The sequence below is a fragment of the Rhamphochromis longiceps genome, linkage group LG5 (assembly GCF_057381845.1).
Source record: "Rhamphochromis longiceps isolate RC_006_pf linkage group LG5, R_longiceps_female_GT1.1, whole genome shotgun sequence".
Taxonomy (NCBI): Eukaryota; Metazoa; Chordata; class Actinopteri; order Cichliformes; family Cichlidae; genus Rhamphochromis; species Rhamphochromis longiceps.
The window spans coordinates 13,543,556-13,565,301 of NC_140561.1; the positions used below are offsets into that span (position 1 = coordinate 13,543,556).

General features: G+C 41.7%; 1 protein-coding gene across 3 annotated transcripts in view; it reads right to left on the minus strand.

Annotated features, from left to right (window-relative positions):
- slc25a26 (solute carrier family 25 member 26) overlaps positions 1–21,746 on the minus strand; it is a 51,225-nt gene that overhangs the window by 3,088 nt on the left and 26,391 nt on the right. For 2 of the 3 annotated variants that reach the window (XM_085405940.1, XM_085405939.1), the window contains 4 exons: positions 17,504–17,548; positions 10,264–10,333; positions 7,453–7,517; positions 2,455–2,528 (listed from right to left, as the gene is read on the minus strand). In XM_085405940.1, the coding sequence (XP_085262066.1) occupies positions 2,455–2,528; positions 7,453–7,517; positions 10,264–10,333; positions 17,504–17,548 (254 nt within the window). The remainder of the gene's footprint in view (positions 1–2,454; positions 2,529–7,452; positions 7,518–10,263; positions 10,334–17,503; positions 17,549–21,746) is intronic. The other variant, XM_085405941.1, reaches the window with a different exon arrangement.

Below are 21,746 nucleotides of genomic sequence, written 5' to 3' on the forward strand. Positions count from 1 at the left end.
TTCAAATGTATCTGAAAGCAAATTTCTGGCAGACAGAATGCGTTCCATGAAAAAAATAAAATAAAAATAGCCGTCCTCGGAAACTCTTTGAAAGGATAAATTTAAGAGGAAAGAGGACCGACTCTAACATGTTTGGGTCTTCAACAAATCTGAGGAAAATCAATCTTTTTTATGTCCTTCTAGCAGGGAGTGGGTGTAGAAAAGTGGACGATAGCTGCAGAGACAAAAACAGACTCGAGCACACTTTCCCTTAAAAAACACTAAATAATCAGTGTCTGGAAAACAAACTACTCATCTGTAGTCACCCTGTTTCCTCTGTGTTATCTTTATCTGTTATATAACTATAACTGCAGTGATGGTGGACATTTTTCATCTGAACAAATAGCACAAACCACTGAGCCTCTAACAAGCACTTTCTGTGTTGTGTGAGTCCAAAACTATAAAAAAAAGAAAGAAAAAGAATAAGTGACATTTTCTTTAATACTGTTCAGTTCTCGTGAGAACTAACAAGTTTGAGACGTGGCTGAGGAATTCTGGAAGACAGAGCGCTACATGTATTTGATAAATCCTTGGAAATAACTCCCTCTGTAGTCAACACCTGTGCTACAGGCTGAATTAACATGGCATTCTAGTAAACATGGTTTCTCCCCACTTGTTGCAGAAGGAAACAACAGTCTGTAAAATGCTATTTAATCACTTCTGTGTTTCCTCAGCGCAGCGCCTAAGAAAAGTTTGACTCCAAAAGAAGAAGACAGACACCTTTTCCCAGAAATCCTATCTAAAGCAAGAATGTTCTGGAGTCCTCGAGATATTTACGAGACAAAAACAGGGACAGGCTTAAATGATGGGCGGACAGCTGCTCATCATTGTGTCTTTGCAGCACAGCTTTACTGTTTCCTGCAACACAGCACGACTCCGTTCATGCTGTGTTGCAGGACCAATAACAGTAAAGTACAATTGCACTTTACCACAGGTTTCTGTGTGTGAGGTGAGAGCGTGTTACTTATTTGCTTTTCTTCTATTCTGGTTTGCACAAGGAGCCAATCAGAGAGCCTCGAGGACATGTTGCCCATTAGTGTTTATTTTGACATGACTCATAGCCGTGTTTGGTTATCCTGCAGGTTAGTGGGGTAGGCCAGTGAGCTGCACTGCTCTCTCCTAACCCGGGCTCTCTGGGGCATGGCACACACATGGAAGCACTTTAGAGCTTCACTACACAGCAATTGGGCCTATTACCATAATTACAGCTTTAAAGCCCCAGCAATCTGTATCAGGCATGCACCAGTGCAACCACCGGGCCACCGGGCCAAAACAGACCCCCCCATTCCTCCCTTTGTACTTAAAAAAAACTTTTTAAACACTCTCCTTTGTTTCTGCATTTAATGTGTCTCTTAGCTACTCTCTTTGTTCTCATTCTTCACCTTCTCTGGTTACATCGCATCATGAAGGAGAAAAAAAAAGTGTTTGTCATTTTAAGCTCATGGTCCTTGTTCTCTGGGTGCAGCTGAGACACAGCTAAGCCCAGGATGATGATACAATGAGTAGAAGGAGAAGAAGAGGGAGACAAAAAAAAGATTTCCATGTGCTGAAGAGTTGGAGGCTGTAAACAGTTCTCCTGTGCTCCAGCAGGGACAGTGGGACTTGTAGTTAGGGTTTTTCCACGGGGGCCTGCCAACTATCAGCTCACTGAGATTTAATCAAGTCTCAGACGTGATCTTTATTAAAAATGATGCCCAGAGTGTTATCAGTGTTTGAAAGAGGTTTTTAGGGAATCACCCTTGGCTCTGATTGGATTCCAGGACTGTGTCTGCTAAAAACAAACACAAAATTTGCCTGTGTGTGCGTGTGTTTGCGAGTCAGGGAGGGTGGAGAGCATTATCCTACTAGCGTTTGGCCCAGCCCCAAACCAAATCTGCTGCGAGCACTACGCCGGGGTGCATCCTGATTAAGCGATGGCAGCCTGTACACAAGCAGGCCTATTACTCACCGGGACTGAGGGTTTGTTTTAGTGCTGGCGGCCCTCTGTGGACCCCATTAGACCTGGCCTTTTGTCCAGTGCGCATCATAAACACATCAAAACACTTAAATAAACCCTTTCACTTGGCCCCTCGTAACACCTTAATCAATAAGGCGCTGCAGCAAGTCGTCAGGAAAAGCTTTTATACAGCTCATTTTTCAGCCGTGGCTGTAAATTCACGCTCCCTGGAGGAACCGCTCTATCAAACTTGATTACGCGAGGGATCGGGAGCCAGGTTAAATCAAATCATGTAAAATATGAGCTTTCTAAAGTGGCCTGGGATAAAATGGTTTGTGTAAAGAGGCTGTTTGGTTTTAAACAATCACAAGGGTCTTTGAATGTTTCACCAAAATCAAGATACACACACACACACACACACACACACACACACACACACACACACACACACACACAAACACACACACACACACACTCACCCTGCAATGCCCCTACTCCTCCACACATCGTAGAGCACCAGTGGGATGTTGCCGCTCGCTGTGGTTGAGCCGGCCTGCAGAGAGGGAGAGAGAGGGAGAGTGAGTGAGTGAGACAGAAAGAGGGACCTGGAGAGCACAAATAGAGGTGCGATGACTGATAAATTGTCTCCCGTGCTTCCTGCTCCTCAGACAGACACCCTGTTTAGTCTTTCTTAGCCCAGCTTCCTCCAGCCTCCCCTTCCCCCCTCTTTCTGCTAATGGACAGCTGTGTCAGCGCAGGTGTCACCTCCAGCACCCGCTCAGAAACACACCCAACCAGCTGCCCACCCAAAAAAACACACTCAACAAGTTCTCCTTGTCTCCCTCTCCTCCTGCCAGTCCGGTCGTTTTATTTATACTAAACGGATTAGCTGGCCAGAGAGTTTTGAATCCATCAGCGTGGAGCGTCACGGGTATGAGAGCGGCACGATAAGGCCACACTGGGTTAAGTGATGGTGGGTGGCTTCAGTTTAAAAGGAAGGAAGATAAAAATGGAAGAGGCAGTTGTGAGATTCGAATAAGCAGGAGGGAGCTGAGCACAGGCTTGAGGAGTTTGTGTGTTGGTGTGCGCACAGCGATCTATGCTGCAGCTTGTTGAACATGTAGGAAACAGTCTGCAGCATCCGCTGTAAATCTAGAGTAGGATTCATGCTTCTTTTCTTCACGGAAATGGGAAAAACACCCCCATTTCTTGTGTTTCTGTTGGAGACAGGTGGTTGAGAAATGAATCCACCACCGCCCCCTCCTCTTCTGGCCTGACAAGTTTTCTTTTCCTTTACTGCTGTGGAATGGTGGAACGAGGGAATGGAGGAACAGGGTGTCCAAAACACACACACACACACACACACACACACACACACACACACACACACACACACACACACACACACACACACACGCACACACACACACACACACACACACACACAGTCCCTGTCTAACTTATGCTGACATACAAAAGTATCTTTATGCATCTCAGTTTATGAGTTTCTTCTCCCGATTCGTGTTTTTTTTGTTGTCCAAATATAAGATTTAAAAGTGCTTCTTGATGTGTTTTTCTGGGTTTTCTGGCATCCACTATGCTTCCTGTGAAAAGTCTGAACAGTAACGGCTGCTCTATAAAGTGTTGCACTGGCTCCTGTCTTTGCCACAGTTGGTTTCAGTGGATATTAGTAAACATGACACTGATGGCAGCACTGTGATGAACAGGCAGAAATCTCCGACTCTAAGAAGACCAGTGTTGTGCGGTAGCAGCATAGGAGGTATGAGGCAGCTCTGTGGTACAACAGGCACGCTGCCACTGCTGCAGGCAGTCCTGTCCTGGAGGGGCTTTGCTCCTCCAGCTGTGCCCTGGATGTCGGCCTGCCTGGGTCTCGGTTGCGCTAGGCTGCATACTGTACAACGCCAGTCTTTCATTCTGTGTCCTGTGGGAAGAAAACTGATGTGACAAGTTCCAACACCCAGTTTCCCCCCATAGCCCGGATCTAAAGCGTCCACAGTCAACACGAGCCCTGCTCTGTCTGTCTTTCTTCAACGCTCCTGCCTGGACTTGTCACCCACAAGGAGCCAACCGAGCGACACCAAACCTGAGCCCCTAAAAATGAGAGTTTAAGATCACTTGAAAATGTATGTTGCATAGTTGGATCTTAACAAGGTTCCAAGTAGAGCTTCAACATGCAACAAGAAAAAATGGGAGTGAGACAAAACATTTTTTGAAAACAACGCTTAAACTGGAACAGGTTGTTTTACAGCTGATCAAAAGTTTAGGACCAAACCCGCCCTTAGTCATGAGGGATGCTCTCTATAACATCTGGACATAGCCAGCGGCCGTTTGACGCCCCTGCACCTCCTGAAGCTCTGTTGTTCCACTGAAGGAAAAAACACCCCAGACCGTTATGGCGCCCCCTCCGCTGTGGCACATAGAAAACATCTCTGCTTGTCATGTCAGTAACATTGGAAACCATCAAGGTTACATTTTTCTCATCAGAGAATAAAACTTTCTTCCACCTTTTATTGTCCCATGTTTGGTGCTCGCTTGCAAAGTCCAAAAGTCAGCTCTGTGGCATTCAAGGAGATTTGTTTTTGAAGCCCTTCAGTTTCAGATGCCGTCTGATGGTTATGGGGCCTTAATTTGGCTCGAGGATCGTCCGGTGTCTTGATTGACAGCCAATTGGATCCTCTGGCTCAGTGCTGGTGAAATTTTTTTGGGTCTTCCACTTGACTTCTTCGTTCCATAACCCCCAGGATCATTTAAGAAATTCCAAATAACTGTCTTACTGTGTCCCACCTCAGCAGTGACGGCGCGCTGCGAGAGACCTTGCTTATGCAGTTCAACCCAACCACGTTCAAAAAGGGAACGTTTTTTTGCCTTTGCCATCAGAACGTCATGACAGTGTGACTACCTGACAGAAAATGACAATGAATCCACATTTTTGCACAGATTTGGCCTTTTAAATGCATGTGGTCCTAAACCTGTGATCAGCTGTAAAACAGCCTGTTTCAGTTTAAGTGTTGTTTTCAATAAACTGCATGTTAAAAAAAAAAAAAAGTTGTATCTCACTCCCATTTCTTCTTGTTGCATGTTGAAGCTCTACTTGGAAGCCACCATGCAAAATATAGCTTTTTGCAGTTTTTCAAGTGGTCTTGATCTTTTGATCGGGACAGTATAAATTCTGATGTCACAGGAAATAATTTATAATTTTCACAAAAAATAGTTTACAATTTCATTTTCAGCACCACTTTAAGAACTATCGGGACCACTGGTTGCTAATTTGGCTGACAGGAAATACATCACAGCCATTAAATATGATGTTTTTCTGGGGGGGTTTTCAGTAATTTTAAAAAAAAAAAAAAGCCAAAGATTTGTTGTTTCCAGGTTGGTGAATATAAACTCAATATCACAGCTTTAAACTGTTAATCATAAATAGACATTTATTGGCATTATTATCACTTTCTCCTAACTCCTAAACATAATGATTTGAGGTTACTGGAGAAAAAAAATCTGCAGCTTAGCTTAGCGATTGATGTTCATGAAAATTGAAAATCCAGTATCTCAAATTATTAGAATTTTTCATTTAAAGTTTGACTAAATTACAATTCAACAGTATTTATACTCAAAGGTAGTTCAGTGCACGCCGCCACGATTGGAAAGCCTGCTGACCTAACCGTTGTCCAGATGATGATGATGATCACTGACACCCTCCATGTGTAGGATGTTAGTAGAGTGCTGTGCTGAAGAATAAAAAGCAAGTGGACTGGAAGGGGAAAGTGTGGCAGGAACAAGCACAAGCTTCAACAACCACTGCTGCTCAGCGGCCCAAAGTCTTATTTTCAGATCAAAGCACATTTTTACTTTACTGAAAAACAAAGGTCCTGGAGTCTGGAGGAAGCATGCAGAGGCACAGAATCCAAGGTGTTTGAAGTCCAACGATTCATGCAGACTTTTCACTTCAAATTAATATTAATTCTACAGCACCAAATTACAACAACTGTTACCTCCAGGTGCTTTATATTGTAAGGTAAGGACTCTAAAATAATACAGAAAAAACCCTAAAGATCAGATTAGCCCCTGTGAGCAAGCACTTGGCGACAGTGGGAAGGAAAAACTCCCTTTGAACAGGAAGAAACCCTCCAGCAGAAGCAGCTTCAGGGAGGCCATCCGCCACAACCAGTTGAGCGTGAGAGGAGAAAGACAAGACAAAAGACACACTGTATAAGAGAGCCGGAGATTAATAATCACTCATTTCTGAGATATTGAGTTTCTGATTGTCATGAACTGCAAGCCATCATCCTAAAATTTAAAACAAAAAAGGCTTGAAGTTATTTCACTTTACATGTCATGAATATAGCATATATGAAAGCTTACATTTTTTGAGTTCAATTACAAAAAATGAAAGTCTGAGATGCACACATTTAATCCTCCTTGTAGTAAAGTGGATGTGGACAGACTTTAAACAGGAAGTAGAAGCGCTTTAAACGGCATAGCAGCACATTCTCGTTTCACTCTCCTTTTCTCACCTGTGGCGCCTTTAGTGAATCAAAGACTTGGCCTTATAAAGTTATAACTGAAACTCGATGCAGGCCAAGTCCTCTGCTGGTGGTTAAATTACAACAGCTGTGTTTCAGATAATGTTTACAGGAAGCTTCTGTAACACAGTGTTCCACCTACAGCCAACGGCTTCTCACCAGAGATCAAGACTGTCGGAGTCTTATGTTAATTCCAGTGTCTCATTAGTTAGGACGGGGTGGGAATGGAACACTGTGTCTTCTCCAAGGACAGTGTAAGTGTGTGTGTGTGTGTGTGTGTGTGTGTGTGTGTGTGTGTGTGTGTGTGTGTGTGTGTGTTTGTGTGTGTGGGGCCGATTGAGGTTACTCTGAACTCACTACCCTTTATACACACACACACACACACACACACACACACACACACACACACACACACACACACACACACACACAGGACAAAGTGAGGGAAGCCAGACATACAGTTAGAGCGAGCCAGAAGAGAAAAAAGGTGGCTTGGAGAGGGAGGAAGAGGAGGATTCGCAGAACACGAGGATTTTGGGGGGGACGCCTTGGAAGACGGACATAGTAGGAGAGTTAACCGGAGGGACAATGGGCCTCTGCTTCACCTCTCAGTGACAAGCAGCCTTGGGATGGAAATTCTCCTGAAGTAGTAACATGTCCGCACTCTTAACACTAACCATTCGCACAAACAGCGTGTTCCCGAAATGGTCCATATTCCAGGTGAGGTGATATATGTGCACACAGGTGTCACTAATGTCCCGGCGCTACCTCGGCCTGCTCCGGTCCTGCATGCTGACACTGTCAAAACGTGCTCACGACCACTGCGGGGGTCGCTCAGCTCCCCGCCTGCGAGGCATCACCTGACAGCAGTGTTTATGAATTCGCTGCCAGAGGAGGCGTTGTGCTGTGTGGCCGTGTTTAAAGTGTGTATACCTTTGCGAGCATGATCCTGGTCTTTGCCACGTCAAGAGGAGTGGTAACAAGCGCGGCTACTGCACCTACAGAAAGACACACAAACGCGCTCAGCAAAGTGAAAACATAAGAGGCCTTTACTCTATGCTCTCAGAACAGACTTTAAATATTAAAAATAAACCCATAAAAGAGACCAATTACTTATCCACAGTTATAGTAATGTATTAATTCAGCAATAAACACAAGAACTATTGGCCCTCTACTCCATTACGTTCATAAAATCATAATATTCCAAGTCCCAGACCTTCCCCTGTTATTAGACCACAAAAACCAGAGACGCGCTTCTATTCCCAGCACCCCCTTTTCTACAGCTTCGTCCAGCCTACGTCTTCCCCTGAGCTATAAACACACACACACACACCTGATTACATGCACATGCATGCAAAAAAAAGCCACGCAGACCCCCTAAAACACACACTCACTCCTGTGAGCTTTATAGAGACGTTCCACCCCAAATTCCCTCCCAACACTCCAAGTTGGAAGCTGGATAGGCAGCAAAATCCAGAGCAGCCTCCAGTGAGCAAAAGAGTGTGTATAACTGAGAAAGTGTGTGTTACGTGTGTGTCGCCCTGACACAAACATAGCAACTGTTCTTGGTAAACATATCTATATGGGCCACTGAGGAGCAATGTGACTGTAAGTGAGGTGGAGCTGCAGGAAAACCGCGTTAGGGTTTATAGTTAATAGCTAATTATAATAGATGGCTTTTGTTCTCTGCTGTGGGAGGGGGATAAGTTCAAGAATAAAACAGTACAGCTGTCTTACTGTGGCATGCTTTACTACGATCATCCCAATAAATAATCTCACATGTCTAGCGCTCAATTAAATAATCTACACTTGGTAAGTGGGGGACGTGAAGGTGATGAAGGTGACTGATATGATGGTGTCTACACAGGCTGAAAGCTGCCATAAATCAACGCAGGATACTCATAGAGATATCTGGGATGATTAAACACGCATGTGTGAGCATTTCCAGCATCAAGCAGATTATGTATGAGTGAGAGAGAGTGAGTGTGAAGCGCAATGTTAGGGGAAGTGACTGAAACTTGAGGATCCCTCTTGGACAGCAGCTTGGTCACGTAGGGACGTGAACTTGACTCCTACCCTGGACCCACAGCACCCTGCCCCCCCGATCCTTCACCCCACATTGTTCTCTCTACAAATACATATTCTCAAACCAATGACCAGGCCGCCTGACTGCTTAAATACTCAAATACTATTTGCATATAGTGAACAGTGCAGTCTTGATCCACTGATTTTGTATTATTTCATGAGGAACTAACGAAACAAGGAATTAGGTGCAGCAATTTGACATCATTCACAATTACTAGCTGCACAAGAGGTTCAAGCCAGCTCGTGCAGAAATCCTTCAATAAATCCAAACGGGGTTTCCTCTTTAAAATGACACCCACTGTCACACTTGTTTCTTTTGAAGCATCTCTATCTACAATCTTCCTTTCACTGAGACCACAGCCCAGATGGGGGATGGCTAAAGGCCACGTCCCATTTCCTCAGGGTGCTGTGTTGTGTGTTTTCTCTAAATCAGTCACACTTCAATCTCAGCATCACGCCCCCAGATCACCTAACCTCCATCTTCCTGTCCTGTCTGGCATGCTGTAGCATTTTAAGAGTTATGGACTGAAAGCTGTAAAAGTCCAATAAATGCTCCACAGACTGAACTACAGAATTGTTCTTTTGCTGAAATATGTCTTTACATTCAGGTTTTAATTTTTTTATCTCAAAAAATGCAAGACTGGGTGGAAAGACAGATGTTGCTGCAGATTTTCTTCCATGAAGGACAGCGCTGCCGCTTTAAATGGCCCCGGGTCGAGATTTCTCTCTCTGGTTACACTGAAACTCCAAGTACGACAAGTCACTATAATAAATACAAATAATAAACAAACAAGCAAAACTCTTTAAAATGATAACAGAGAATCAGTTTTACAAACTCTATTTAGTATAAGCCTGTCGTGTTTCAAAGTTCCATTTATTCTCCAAATGAATTGAAACCCTACATTTAATTACAACTAGTACAAAAACAACATGCAGTAAAATGTATTACCTCCTGAAAATGTTTTGTTTAGTTTAATTTTGTAAAATCTTTGTAAAAAAACAAACCAAAAGAATTTCCCAGATCTGGGATAAAGAAGGTGCATCCGTACCTCATTTATTTAAAAAAAAAAATTCTCATTGTGAATTTTGTTCTAATAAACTGTCTAATCTCTTTCTCCCTTTCTTAAAGCAGCTTAGGCTCCAGTGCCCAGGATGTCACAGCGGTGCAGGGGCGCGTGGCCAGAAACGGCTCCATCTCATGCTTCCCGTCCTTTCCTCTGGTTGTCTGTATATCCCATTCACCCAGATCAAGACAGAACAATAAAGTCTGCAGTGGAATAATAGTCACTGGCTGAATGAGCCGACAATTGTGATAATGTGACTTTTCTGTTGTGGAAACAATCCAGGATCAATGCACCGAGGACTGCCAGTTTAATGCCATCTGTGTGTAAGAAAAATACTGGAATTCATTTTCTCATTTTCTCCTTAGTTGTCTTTAGCAAATCCCGGGTGGAGGAGAGAATGGGATTTGTCTGCAGAGCTCACACTTGAGAAACCTTGCAATAATGTGGTTTTGGGTAAACTTGTGCTGCCCTCCTGCCCATCTATTCACCTATCCTATCTAACATCCATCTGTCCGTCCATCCATCCATCCCAACCCCTTTCCCTCCCCTCCTCCCTCTCTGCCTCTTTCCCAGCACAGCATATAATCCCCTGCACCTGCAACAGCTCCGCACACTGCTGACTGCCAAGAGTAGAGCGTGTGACCTTGCCTCGACGACCACAGAGTCTGGGAGAAAGAGAAGAAATGTCAAGAGAGAGGGTTGCAGATAGAGGAGGATGATGAAAGAGAAAGAAAATGGGGGAGAGAGAGAGAGAGAGAGAGAGAGAGAGAGAGAGAGAGAGAGAGAGAGAGAGAGAGAGAGAGAGAGAGAGAGAGAGACTGCAGTTAGTGGGACTATCAGACACATTGAAAACATATTGTGAACCTTGGTCTGGTCTGGGGTTTAGAGCCCACAGCTGGGAAATGAGCTGTCCAGCTATTTTTGTGTTGCCTTTTCTCCCCAGTGATGTCATGCTACTTGTTTCCCAAGACATGGTGTGGGATAAGAGGGAGGCAAGAGAATATACTTAGTACAACAGGTCATCTCATACTCAGATATTCAGTATAATTATTAAATTATATTAGGATATACTGACACTTTAGTAGTTTTACACCAGGAGCTCAAAATCAATGTACTGGCCAAGCAGCTGTGTCAGTAAACCCCTACTTAAATGCTTCTTTACATATTTCATGGAACATCACAGTAGCAGATTTATTCTTAATGAAAAGATGGTTAGAAGTGTTTCACTATTGTCTTTGATTTCTAAATTTTTTATTTAAAATCAAACCGCTTATAAAGGTATTACTAACATACTAACACATAGTGGGGAGGATTCTAAATCCTCTAATTAGCACTAAATACTAAGTACAGTTAAAGGTGCTACAGCTTACAGCCTCAAGCTGTACTTAGCATTTAGCGCTAATTAGCAAATGTTTAAGCTAACAGTATGTTATTAGCCTGCTAGAACACTATATTTGCTAAATGGCTTTAAATCTCTACAAGTGTTCATCTCAGACAAATGACTTTATAATTTATTTATTTTGTGGCCAATATACTAATTAAAGCTTTCTTTATATAAATGTTCTGTTGAATATTGGTATGCAAAATGTTGATGTTGTTGGTAAAACTGTCCAAGGCACTAGGCCTGCGGTTCTTTTTCAAATTTCAAAGTCGGTCAAGGAATTTTGGTGACTGTTACGTCTCCACATATAGTGAATGTGAAACAAATGCAAAATACCCCACAAAAACAAAATAAAAAAACAACACCTTAATTAGGTTGTTATTAAGGTGTGGCTAACTCATAACCAACAACAGCCTTAGCAACGCTATATGATACTAAACACAAAAGCTTGCATGAACTTCACAACATCCAACATAAACATTTAAAAAATTGAATTAAATTAAAATGAAAACCCACAAGTATCTCATACAGTAAGAATGGATAAAAATCCCCCCCAAAAGAACTGAGTGACTCACCAGCCAAAAAAAAGCCTCAGTAGGCTTTTTTCTGAAGCAGATGTTAAAAAAACTGACCATGACAGTCCCTAAACTTTTCTTTTTTTTGTTGTAGTATTTGCAAATACCAAAGAAATGTTGAATCTTTAACTTTGTTTTTTTTAATATTTACTCAGCAATGAGGAAACTTTTGCATGCAACAACAGTTTATGTAATTAAACTAGATTTTTTGTGTGATTGGAGCTATATTTATTCTTCCCCTTAAATATCCTAAAAGATTTGAAAATTATTTTAGCGTTGCAATTTTACAGACCGAACTACACCGACAAAAAACAGCCCAGAATTGTATCAATAGAATATATTGTTTATATTATATAGATAAGTGTATTTTCCAAGTACTTACTGTGTATAAAAACTCTCACAGTTAAGAGTGGCTACTGAGTGAAACCACCTGATGTTTCTGTTTTAAGATTAAAGTCAGGATGAGAAGGGAGGATGTCTCTTTTTCTGCCCTCACCACTTTTGGCAAAATGGCGAGGAGCCCAACTCTGCAAGGTTAGCCTGCGTATAAAATACATGTGGACAGCTGGGCTGCCTCGGGTGCTGCAAGTAATGATTACTTCTCAGTGAGAGCAATTGAGCAACAGCATGGAGTGATTACTAATATTTTCTTTGTCTATTCACTCCTTCACAAGTTGAATCTGTTTCATGTTAACTCATTCTACTCTTTTTCTCGCACACGTGTGCACACACAAACAAGTAAACACAAAGAGAAAGATAGAAGGAAGAAGCAAAGGCAGAGGCCGTGGATGAGCTCAGGATATGTCATGTGTATTTCATTAGAGGGCAGATTAAAAAGGAGATTTTGTTTTCCACATCAAAGGCCTCACGCTGGGGGATTCCTCTGTTTCTCTCCTATTCCGACTCTCCCCCTCCCTTACTGCCCGTTTCATGAATAAATAATAAGGAGTAAACCTGGGAAAACAAACTTTTTGACCTCTGAACCCTTGTGTCAGGATCAGCCTTTGCACCTGGTTGCCTTCCCACAGGAAAGTGGGCGGTGGGTCTGTGTATATCACGTGTATGTTCGAATTTCTGTCCTGGGAAACGTCCTTTAGTAAAGATGCAATGCTGTGAAAAAGTCTTGAGCCATCCCTCTTTTAAAAAACCCCAATATATCTTATTAGGAAAATGGTAAATAGGTGCAGGGGTTAATACATGTGCAAAACAGAAGTGGAAACACAGTATATAGTGTAGCAAGCTTGAAAGTCAATATGACCACCTTTAATTTTCAACACAGCTTTCCTCTAATTTCCTTAAGTAGCCTTCAGGAATAGTTCATCAAGGCTGAAGGACATTTAAAGCTCTTTTTTGGATGTTATATGCATTTTGTTCCGTCACCAACCCACGGGCCGGTCCGTGAGTCGTTTGGTACCAGCTACCAGTTGAGGCTTGGGTGTGAAATTTATGGTTTTCAGGGTTTTTATCATTAACTCGGCTTCCCTGGGTCTTTTCCCGTGTTGTAGTTGTGTGTCTTATTTTGAAAGAAATATTTACGCCTTACCATAGCGACCGGACAGCATTAAGGGGCAGACAGGAGGATGTTACTCTCAATGTTGTTGGCTCATTTCAGAAGGACGCTGCTAATAAAGTTACACAATTACACAGTGAATTTGCGTTTATTATTTTATTTACAAAATACCAGTTTTTGTCTTGTTCATTTTATTTTGTTGTACAGTGGTCCCTCGCTATAACTTTTTTTTGGTGCAATTTTGCATGATTTCGTTTTTCTTACAGCGCATTGTATTCCGTTTCCTGATTGGCTGTAGACCGTTGTCAATCACTGTCAATCTCGTGCCGTGTCTCCTTTACAGTACAGAATGCTTCAGCTCGTCAAATTTACATAAATTGTCGATCGCTAGCAGTGTGACTCTGAAGTGTTACATTATATGTTTGTAAGTTGTTTCCCCAACAAACACAACAATGTCGACGAAACGTTTTGCACCCTAAGGCAACTGCGTGTGCCTTTGGTTTCATTCTATGACACTGGACTTATTTTTCTACGAAGGTTTGAACATTGAAAGCGTTTAAACAAGAGAGAAAAGTGTGAAAATGTTCCTGCCTTTCTGAGAAAAGTGTCTAAAGTGTGTAGTGAGGGGTTTTACAGCCTTAAAACCAATATTCCCTCTAAGCTGCGCGCGTGTGCAATTGCGCACTGCTGGCACGGTCTCTGCGCACAGAAAATCTGCTTTGCGCACAAAAAAAAAATCCAACCTGAAATGACATTAAAATTAAAACTTTAACAGTTCTGTTTTGCAGTGTTAGTCAGTAAGTGACTATGGGATTAGAACGATACCACCTTATCCCATAGTCCAGCCAATAATGCGATTCACATCCGTATATACGCAGCTAATCAACGTCATTGACAGGCTAGGACAGCGTCCTTATGTGCAGACACCGGTGTTTCAGCTAGCAAAGCGGCGTGCCTGATATGGAGTGAAGCCACGTCAATGACAACGTGTACAACCATTGGAGATGTTGTTTATATTTACTGTTTTATAAGGAAAACGCTCAAAGCACTCTCCACCTGTGAGCAAAAACAAAACCAAAAAAAAATCCCACCCTTTCCTATTGGTGGAAAAATGTATCATGTTGACCAATCAAAAAAATGATATGGCAACATGGCATTTAGTTGTTTAGGAAGGGGGAAGTTTTAGGAGTGACGGCAGTGGTTTGAGATGTGAGAGATTTGCAACGTTTAGCGCAAATCTTGTGTAGTTAGCGTGTAGTGTAGTCAATAGTTTTGTTGTGTGTGTCAGAACAAGCTGATTGTTCTGTAAATAGTTTGAAATGTTTATTTAAAAACACTGCCTTGGCTGCATTTTTAGGTAAACAGCTGCAAAAAACTTTGTTGTTTGCATAACTCAGTTAACTATATAATTAATTACCCAACATTGGTCATTATAGTGCGATCCTCTATGCTGTTGCATGCTGGCACGTTCAGTGAGAGACTGAGATTACCGAAAAGCACCACTGAACGACACAGGAAATCTTTCCTGCCTGTGGCCATCTCCCTGTACAACGCATCCACTTAACACACTGTTTGCTGCTATAACTACACATGTTTCTTGTTCAGCTATTTATTTATGAGTGACTTATGTATATATATATATATATATATATATATATATATATATATATATATATATATATATATATATATATATATATATATATATATATATATATATATATATATATATATATATATATATATTGTACTATTCTTAGTTAGTGTATTGTCTGTCTTGTCTTAATGTTGGTTTATAATGGAGCACTGTAACAAAAAATAATTTCCCCCAGGGATCAATAAAGTATTCTGATTCTGATATACTGTGTTTTGCAGACAGAGAGTTACAGGACTCTCTCCAAGACCACAGACTCCTAATACAAGTCAGAGCTTTATTTAAAAAAAGAAAAAAAGAAAAAAAAAAGTTGTGTTTATAAATTGGAGTTCAAGTTATTTTTAGTTCCAATAGTGTTAACATGCTGCACAGGTCAAGAACAAGATTCTTTTTTTAAATTTTCATTGTAAGTGGGCTAAAGCACTTAATTAAAAGTAGTCTAACATAAATGCTGTAATTAGATTATTTTAATAAACCATGTAACTTGGATGGATTCGATGCTGGCGTGACCACAGTGCACACGTCTAATGTTGCTCACAGCGGTCCAAGAGACCGCTCAGGGAATTTGTGTGTTCGCTCCGACACATGAAAAATTAGAGGGAACATTGCTTAAAAAATCTACAATAATTGTATAAATTAAAGCTGGCTACTTCGCGGATTTCACCTATCGCAGGTTATTTTTTAGAAAGTAACACCCACCCACGATAAACGAGGGACCACTGTATTTACCTGCGACACCTTAAAGGCCGGTCCATGAAAACACTGTCTGCCATTAAACCAGTCCGTGGCTCAAAAAAAGTTTGGGGACCGCTGAACTAGATGATTGGAGTCCCAAACCATGACAAAGCCTCCACCAAGCTTTATAGACAGCTGTAGAGACTCACTGCTGTAGCTTTCTCCTGACCTCCTCTGTCCACATATCTGATGATCATCTGATTTCAGTTTCAGCAGCAGTAGATGGATCAACTGAATTTTCTTAACGACACGTTTTACACCACGCTGACATATATAAAGCTTTCAGCTAATAGCTCTTTTGGAACCTTCTTGTTGGAGCAAAAATACTTATTTTTTGGCTGTGAAACTTATTTTTGTTATTTTTATAGACTGGTTCTTTGCTAAGTTATCTGTTATATGTAGACAACACTGGTTCATCCCTCGAAACTCAAGGAATGGAGAACTATTGCTCAAGACACTTTAAAGAACAGAAGAAAGCATAGCTCCTTGGAAGCAAAATATTAGTAAGGAGGAGAAATGACTCCAGATTTTTTTTTTTTTTTTTAAACAGTGCTATATCTCACTGGCTCGTTTTGAGCTTCCATCATGCCTTTGACTCCACATTCCCTGGATTTTTTGTGGGTCTAAGTTGGTGTTCAATCATAACCTAAAAGTGTTACACCCTCCTGTTTTGCTAATGTTATTTTTGAGGTCAGAACAGATGGAGCAAACTGTGCACTTTATTCTGCAGATGCTGTTGGGAAAACAACTGCGGGAAAACCAAAATATTGTGAAATTAATGTGTGAAAGAACCGTGAGAATTATTCACATGGATATTGAAATCTGGCGTGGAGAAGCTTTAAATCTCAGTGTAGTGACCGATTCCCTCATGATTTACTCCCTGACTACTTGTGTCTGCAAAATGCTGCCTCTGTGATATGCAGATATTTAGATGCTTGGCCATTTTACGACGAGACAACAGCACTGGGTCGTGGGTTTTCTTCATTTGGCTCTCTTTTCTTCCCCCCTTCTCTCTGACAGCTGTGCTGCCTCCATGTGAAATTAAAAAGGAAAAAAAAAAAAAAGCCATAACGCAGCACATTACTATGCCGTGAAGCAGATGGGAAACCATGCCACACACATGCACTGTCTCAAATTCCTTCGGTTTAGCATTTTTTAAAAGTATATCACATTATTTTTGTTGGAGAAATCCTCTTGAACATCCCTGTGGTCACTGAAGAAACAGCAGTAAAAACTTGCTTGCCTCTAAGCAATTGCTTTTTGGGGTTTTATTTTCATCTGTTTTCTTGGCTAGTCTGCCATTAGAACTCAAAAACGGCTCGAGAGGAGAGGTCCAGATTCCAGCAGTTCATTTCTCCACCAACGGATGTGTCCAGATGGCCTGGAGAGAGGAGGCCTTTGACTGAGGGACAAAGAGACACTTGTGAACGACAAAATCTAACTCCCGCAAATGCACAGACACACAGAAACGCATACACACACACAGCTGTGCGCCGTATTGTTCGCCTTCGCTCGGCCGTTAGCTCCCAACATTGATGGAATGTTTGACTGGCCGCCTCTCGCGCCCTTGAGACATGATGTCACTCCAACAAAACGCCATCTTTTCAGAGAGAAATGGCTTTTTATCTGTGAAACGCGAGGGGAGAGCAGCGACATGGGGCAGAAAAAGACATTAAGGACGAGAGGAAGCAAGAAAAAGCTAGAGGAAGAGCAACACGGCTATTCTCAGAGCTCGTGATAAATCGAAAGGCTGGTTTGATGACAGTCGTGACAAGCCATTAAACCGGGGTGCAAAGTCCCATTTTGGCCTGCCACAATGATACAGGAGAATGCAGAGGGTGAGCGTGCTGTAAATGTGTGAGTTTTGACTGTACAGTGGATTTATCCTCGACATAATTTTCACTGGAAATGATGCTACTCTGATAAAATAGATTAGCAATAAAGATGCAAAAGGGAATAAAATAAGAGATAGATGCATACCTTTAAATATTCCCAAAGCGGAAACTGAACCAGAGAGAATGGGATCTGAAAAAAAGAAAGAAGGCAGAGTGTTAATCATCGTCATTATGTCAGCATTAGTTTTTCATTTTCTTTAGGTTCAGGTTTCATCTTTAACCTCTAATCTCTTACACTTGTCATTCCTGCCACCTTTCTCTATTTCCTCTAACTCGTCTGACTGCTCCCTTGTTCCTTCTCAGTGCTGATGATTAATGAATGAGACGGGCTGTGGTCTGGCAGTCCTGACAGACGGATGGATGGATGTATAGATGGAGCAAAGTTGGAGAGAGGAATAGAGGGATGAGGGGATGGTGGGAGTGTGTGTGTTGCTGCTGGAAAGACTAAATCGGCTCAGGCAGGAAGTTACAGTGGAAAGAAATCGATGGCAGTGCCAAGGCGAGGTGCAAATGACACGCAGTCAGACCACACACACATTCTCCCTTTCTCTCACACACACACAGACATAGGAACGAGTATACTTTCTCCATTTGTGTACTAAGCAAACAAATAGAGAAAACACACACGCGCACATATCCTGTCATCCTGCAGTGGACGAAGACAGGCAAGACAGGAAAAAACAAAAGCAAAGGAAGAAATAAATAAAGTGACAGTGAGTTGTGTCATCAGGCTTTGATCACACATACAACAGGATCATTCATCCATCCGAACCACCCCCTCCAACATGTTCCATCAGACCATGTTAGCACATTGGCAAAAACTGAGTCAGCCAAAGCACAAAGACAATGCACCAAGTGTGTTTACGCCACCTAATGAGCTTAGTCCAAATGCACTGACCTCATATAAACACTCATTCTGAAGTAGATTCAATTAAAGGGCATCTGCTTTTTAAGAGTTTAATATAAGACTTTTAAAGATCTTCATAGAGGCCCAGAGTTTTATTAAAGTAAAGACATAAAGCTGTCAAATTGAGTGCAAATTCAACTAAGTGGAGGAAATTGAGTTTCTGAGATGAGCTGATAAAAGACCTAATGCAAGTATGACAAATAAAGAACATGAGATAGTATTACGAAGGGGCAGAGGGTGGAGGGTGGAGGTGGGAGGGGTACAGATTCAAACTTAAAGAAACACCTACTGAATAAAACCAGACATCCATGACAGGTTAGAGCTGTTACTGATACATTTGTACTCCACTGCTTGTAAAATGTTTGTAAGTAATCCCCATAACACTGTCCCACCCACACAGGCACTGCAGCTACACCTGAACTCACCTAGACCCTTAGATTTAAATGCAATTCTGCATTAGTGTAGTTACTACTCAAGCGTTAAAGCTGAAAATACTGCAGGCGGCTTTTGACTTTTCCTTGATAAATGGGCCTGGCATGTGCAAGGTCAGAAATCTTCACCCATCTGGTCTATCTGTGCAGACAGAAGCAAATTCTCTCACTCCTCTAAGATTATCTAAAAAAAAATTTTTGGGACATACTGGAAGCCTGGTATCCAGCCCCCAGAAAGTGGAGTGTTATAAAAGTGCACCTGTGTTTTATTACCACCCTGATGAGTTCTGCTATTCCAGGCTGGGAAAAGAGACGGACAGAGAGAGAAAGAGGGAGTACAGGGATGTTGGAGGGGTAATGGGTACTGCTGCTGAGTGCAAGGGGAACATGTTGTACTGATATGAGTCAAAGTAAACTGAGAGTCAACCTAAGTAAACACATCCTGACAGGTTTTATATTTATATTTTATACTAGAATTCTTGTGCACATAAGTGCAAAACTACTGTAACGTCACCTTAAATAAGGCACAGATAAAGCGACAGTAACTTCTGTTTACAAACTGAAAAAAGCATTAATTATCAAAAACTTGTTTAAATTTAGCCTTAAATGCAACTGACAGGGTTTTTTGTTTTTTACTACATATTAATTTACAAAATTTCATCCAAAAAATACAAAATCTTTGGTTGCAGTGAGTGCAAAGACAGAGAGAGCAAGCGAGACAAAGACAGATGGCTTCAGCAGAGGATCTGGAAAGAATGATCCACCGGTGATTTATGGCTCGCTTTGACACTCCTGGCACACTGAGCTGGAGAGGAGTGCTCGTTTTTTTGAGCGCGTTGCCCGGCAAAGATGAAACATCTGAAAAACCACATGAGGTCTGATTAAAATCGATGAGTAATTTCTCATTAAACCGAGGCAAACCGAGGAACTGGGAAGACGTACCAACCTGACTCCATGTGACATTTAGAAGAATGTCTGCTTGAGTTACAAAATCAAGAACGCAGGCTGGAGGGCATATGAGCTAACGGCTATAGAGTTGTTTCTACAGCATTAATGTGAGGTTCTGCACTTCTACTGTAATGCTTTAACCTGAGGTTGCTGTAGTGTCAGAAGGAGATCAAAGAAGGAATAAATTTTGAAGATAGGTAGAGACAGAATGGGAAGCTGAAAACAACAAAGGGGACTGAACATGTGTTTCTGCTTTCCCTTCTGCTTCTTAGACCATGGAGAAGAACTAAAAACACAAGCAAGACTTTGGGGGAAAAAAAAAACAAAAAAAGCCCCGAAGAGAAATGTATTTTCCATTGTTGGGAAAAGACAGACATGCACATCATGTCACACCTGACTGACTCGCTGTTACTCACAAACTAAGTGAAAGTTCAAGCCACTGCTGAGTGGGACAAACTGTTTTAAACTCTGTCCCGTATAAAGATCAAGTCTGATGACCTCCTCTGTACCCTTAATGATGAGTTTTGACCCTCGATATAAATCAATGCAGACGCAGTTGGACGTCTTTCTTGAGAGGAACCCTCACTAACAAGCACATCCAGTCAGAAACAGTTTCAAGGGTTACAGAGTTGAAACCTGCACCATGTTATAGAAAGGGTGAGAGAAACCTAACATATTCTATAAGTCACAATTTCACCAACAACACTGTAATCAGATAAAGAGGGGCCTAAAATATTCAACTGCTATCCTCTGGAAAACATGACTATGACTATTCTTCAGGGATAATGTGTGACTGTTATTATTCAGTTGGATCATTGTGCAAGTTGGGAAGTACTATTTTTACAGATTTTTTTTGGAGCGTTAGCCCTCTGCAGTGCTGGTGGAAAAACTAAAAAAAAAGCCCAACTGGCTTTTATAAGTGAAGGAGGGACAGTAAAAGTAGCATAAAAACAAAATTACCATTAATCCCTCATGAAAATATCTTACACTTAACTCTCGATATTGAACAAATGACTGTTTAGTGTACTGTTCTGTGCACTGCTGCTTTTAAATGGTTGCAGGTGCTAAATTTCATGGCACACTTTACCAAAGTGTTTGCCAGTGGGCAAAAACAGCATGGTTTTGATATTCTGAGTTACAGACGCGTCTGCCACAAGTGTTGAGGGCACATTTAGACCTCAGCTATGTCATGCTAGACTAACACAAGGCCATGCAGGCATCCCGGGTTATTCTAAGGCTGGTTAGGATGAAGGCAGCCAAGCTGCATAAACTCCATACTCCCCCACGGTGCTAACTGCTCACTCTGTCTCATCCCACCGCCTCATATAATGCCTCAGCTACCATGGGCTATTCAGCTCTGTGAAGCCAAGTTAACGTGTGCATGTGTGTGGAAGGTCCAGGGCTGTTGTGATTATCCTAATAAACATGACTTAATGAATTCCTTTAAATGGAAAAGAAAGTTAGGATTATCAGGCCACACAGGCGAGGAGAATCGCATCATTATCTCATCAATTAAGGTTCAATTTAAGAGCTAATTAAAAAGAGGACATTTCTATCTTGTTTCCTTGTGTTTTTTATTTGACATGGAAGTCACAAAAGAGTAGCTGTTTGTTAAAGTGGGATAAAATACTTCCCTGAAGGCTGAGAACTAGTATTGTTTATGTCCACTGAAAAAGACTGAGGTTTTTCTCTGCTTGCCAACATTTTACTAGCTCAACCCCAGCTTGAGCCAATCAGTAGACTTCTATGGCTGCACGGGCTACAACCGAATCATAACCATGGAGGCGAACACACCCAGTGCAGTAATCACGTTGTTGAGGTCTACAAACATGAACTATCACTCGACATTAAAATAAGGACACACATGCTTAAGGAGCAGAGGCAAATAATTTAAATATTTTAACCAGAAAACAGATCATAAACCTTCCAGTTTATGATGTATTTCCAGCTCTTGCTGCACTGCCCAACAGTATCTACTCATCTGTACATTCAAGTAATCCTCCAGGGACAGGACTCCACGCCTGACAAACAAACAGGGCCCT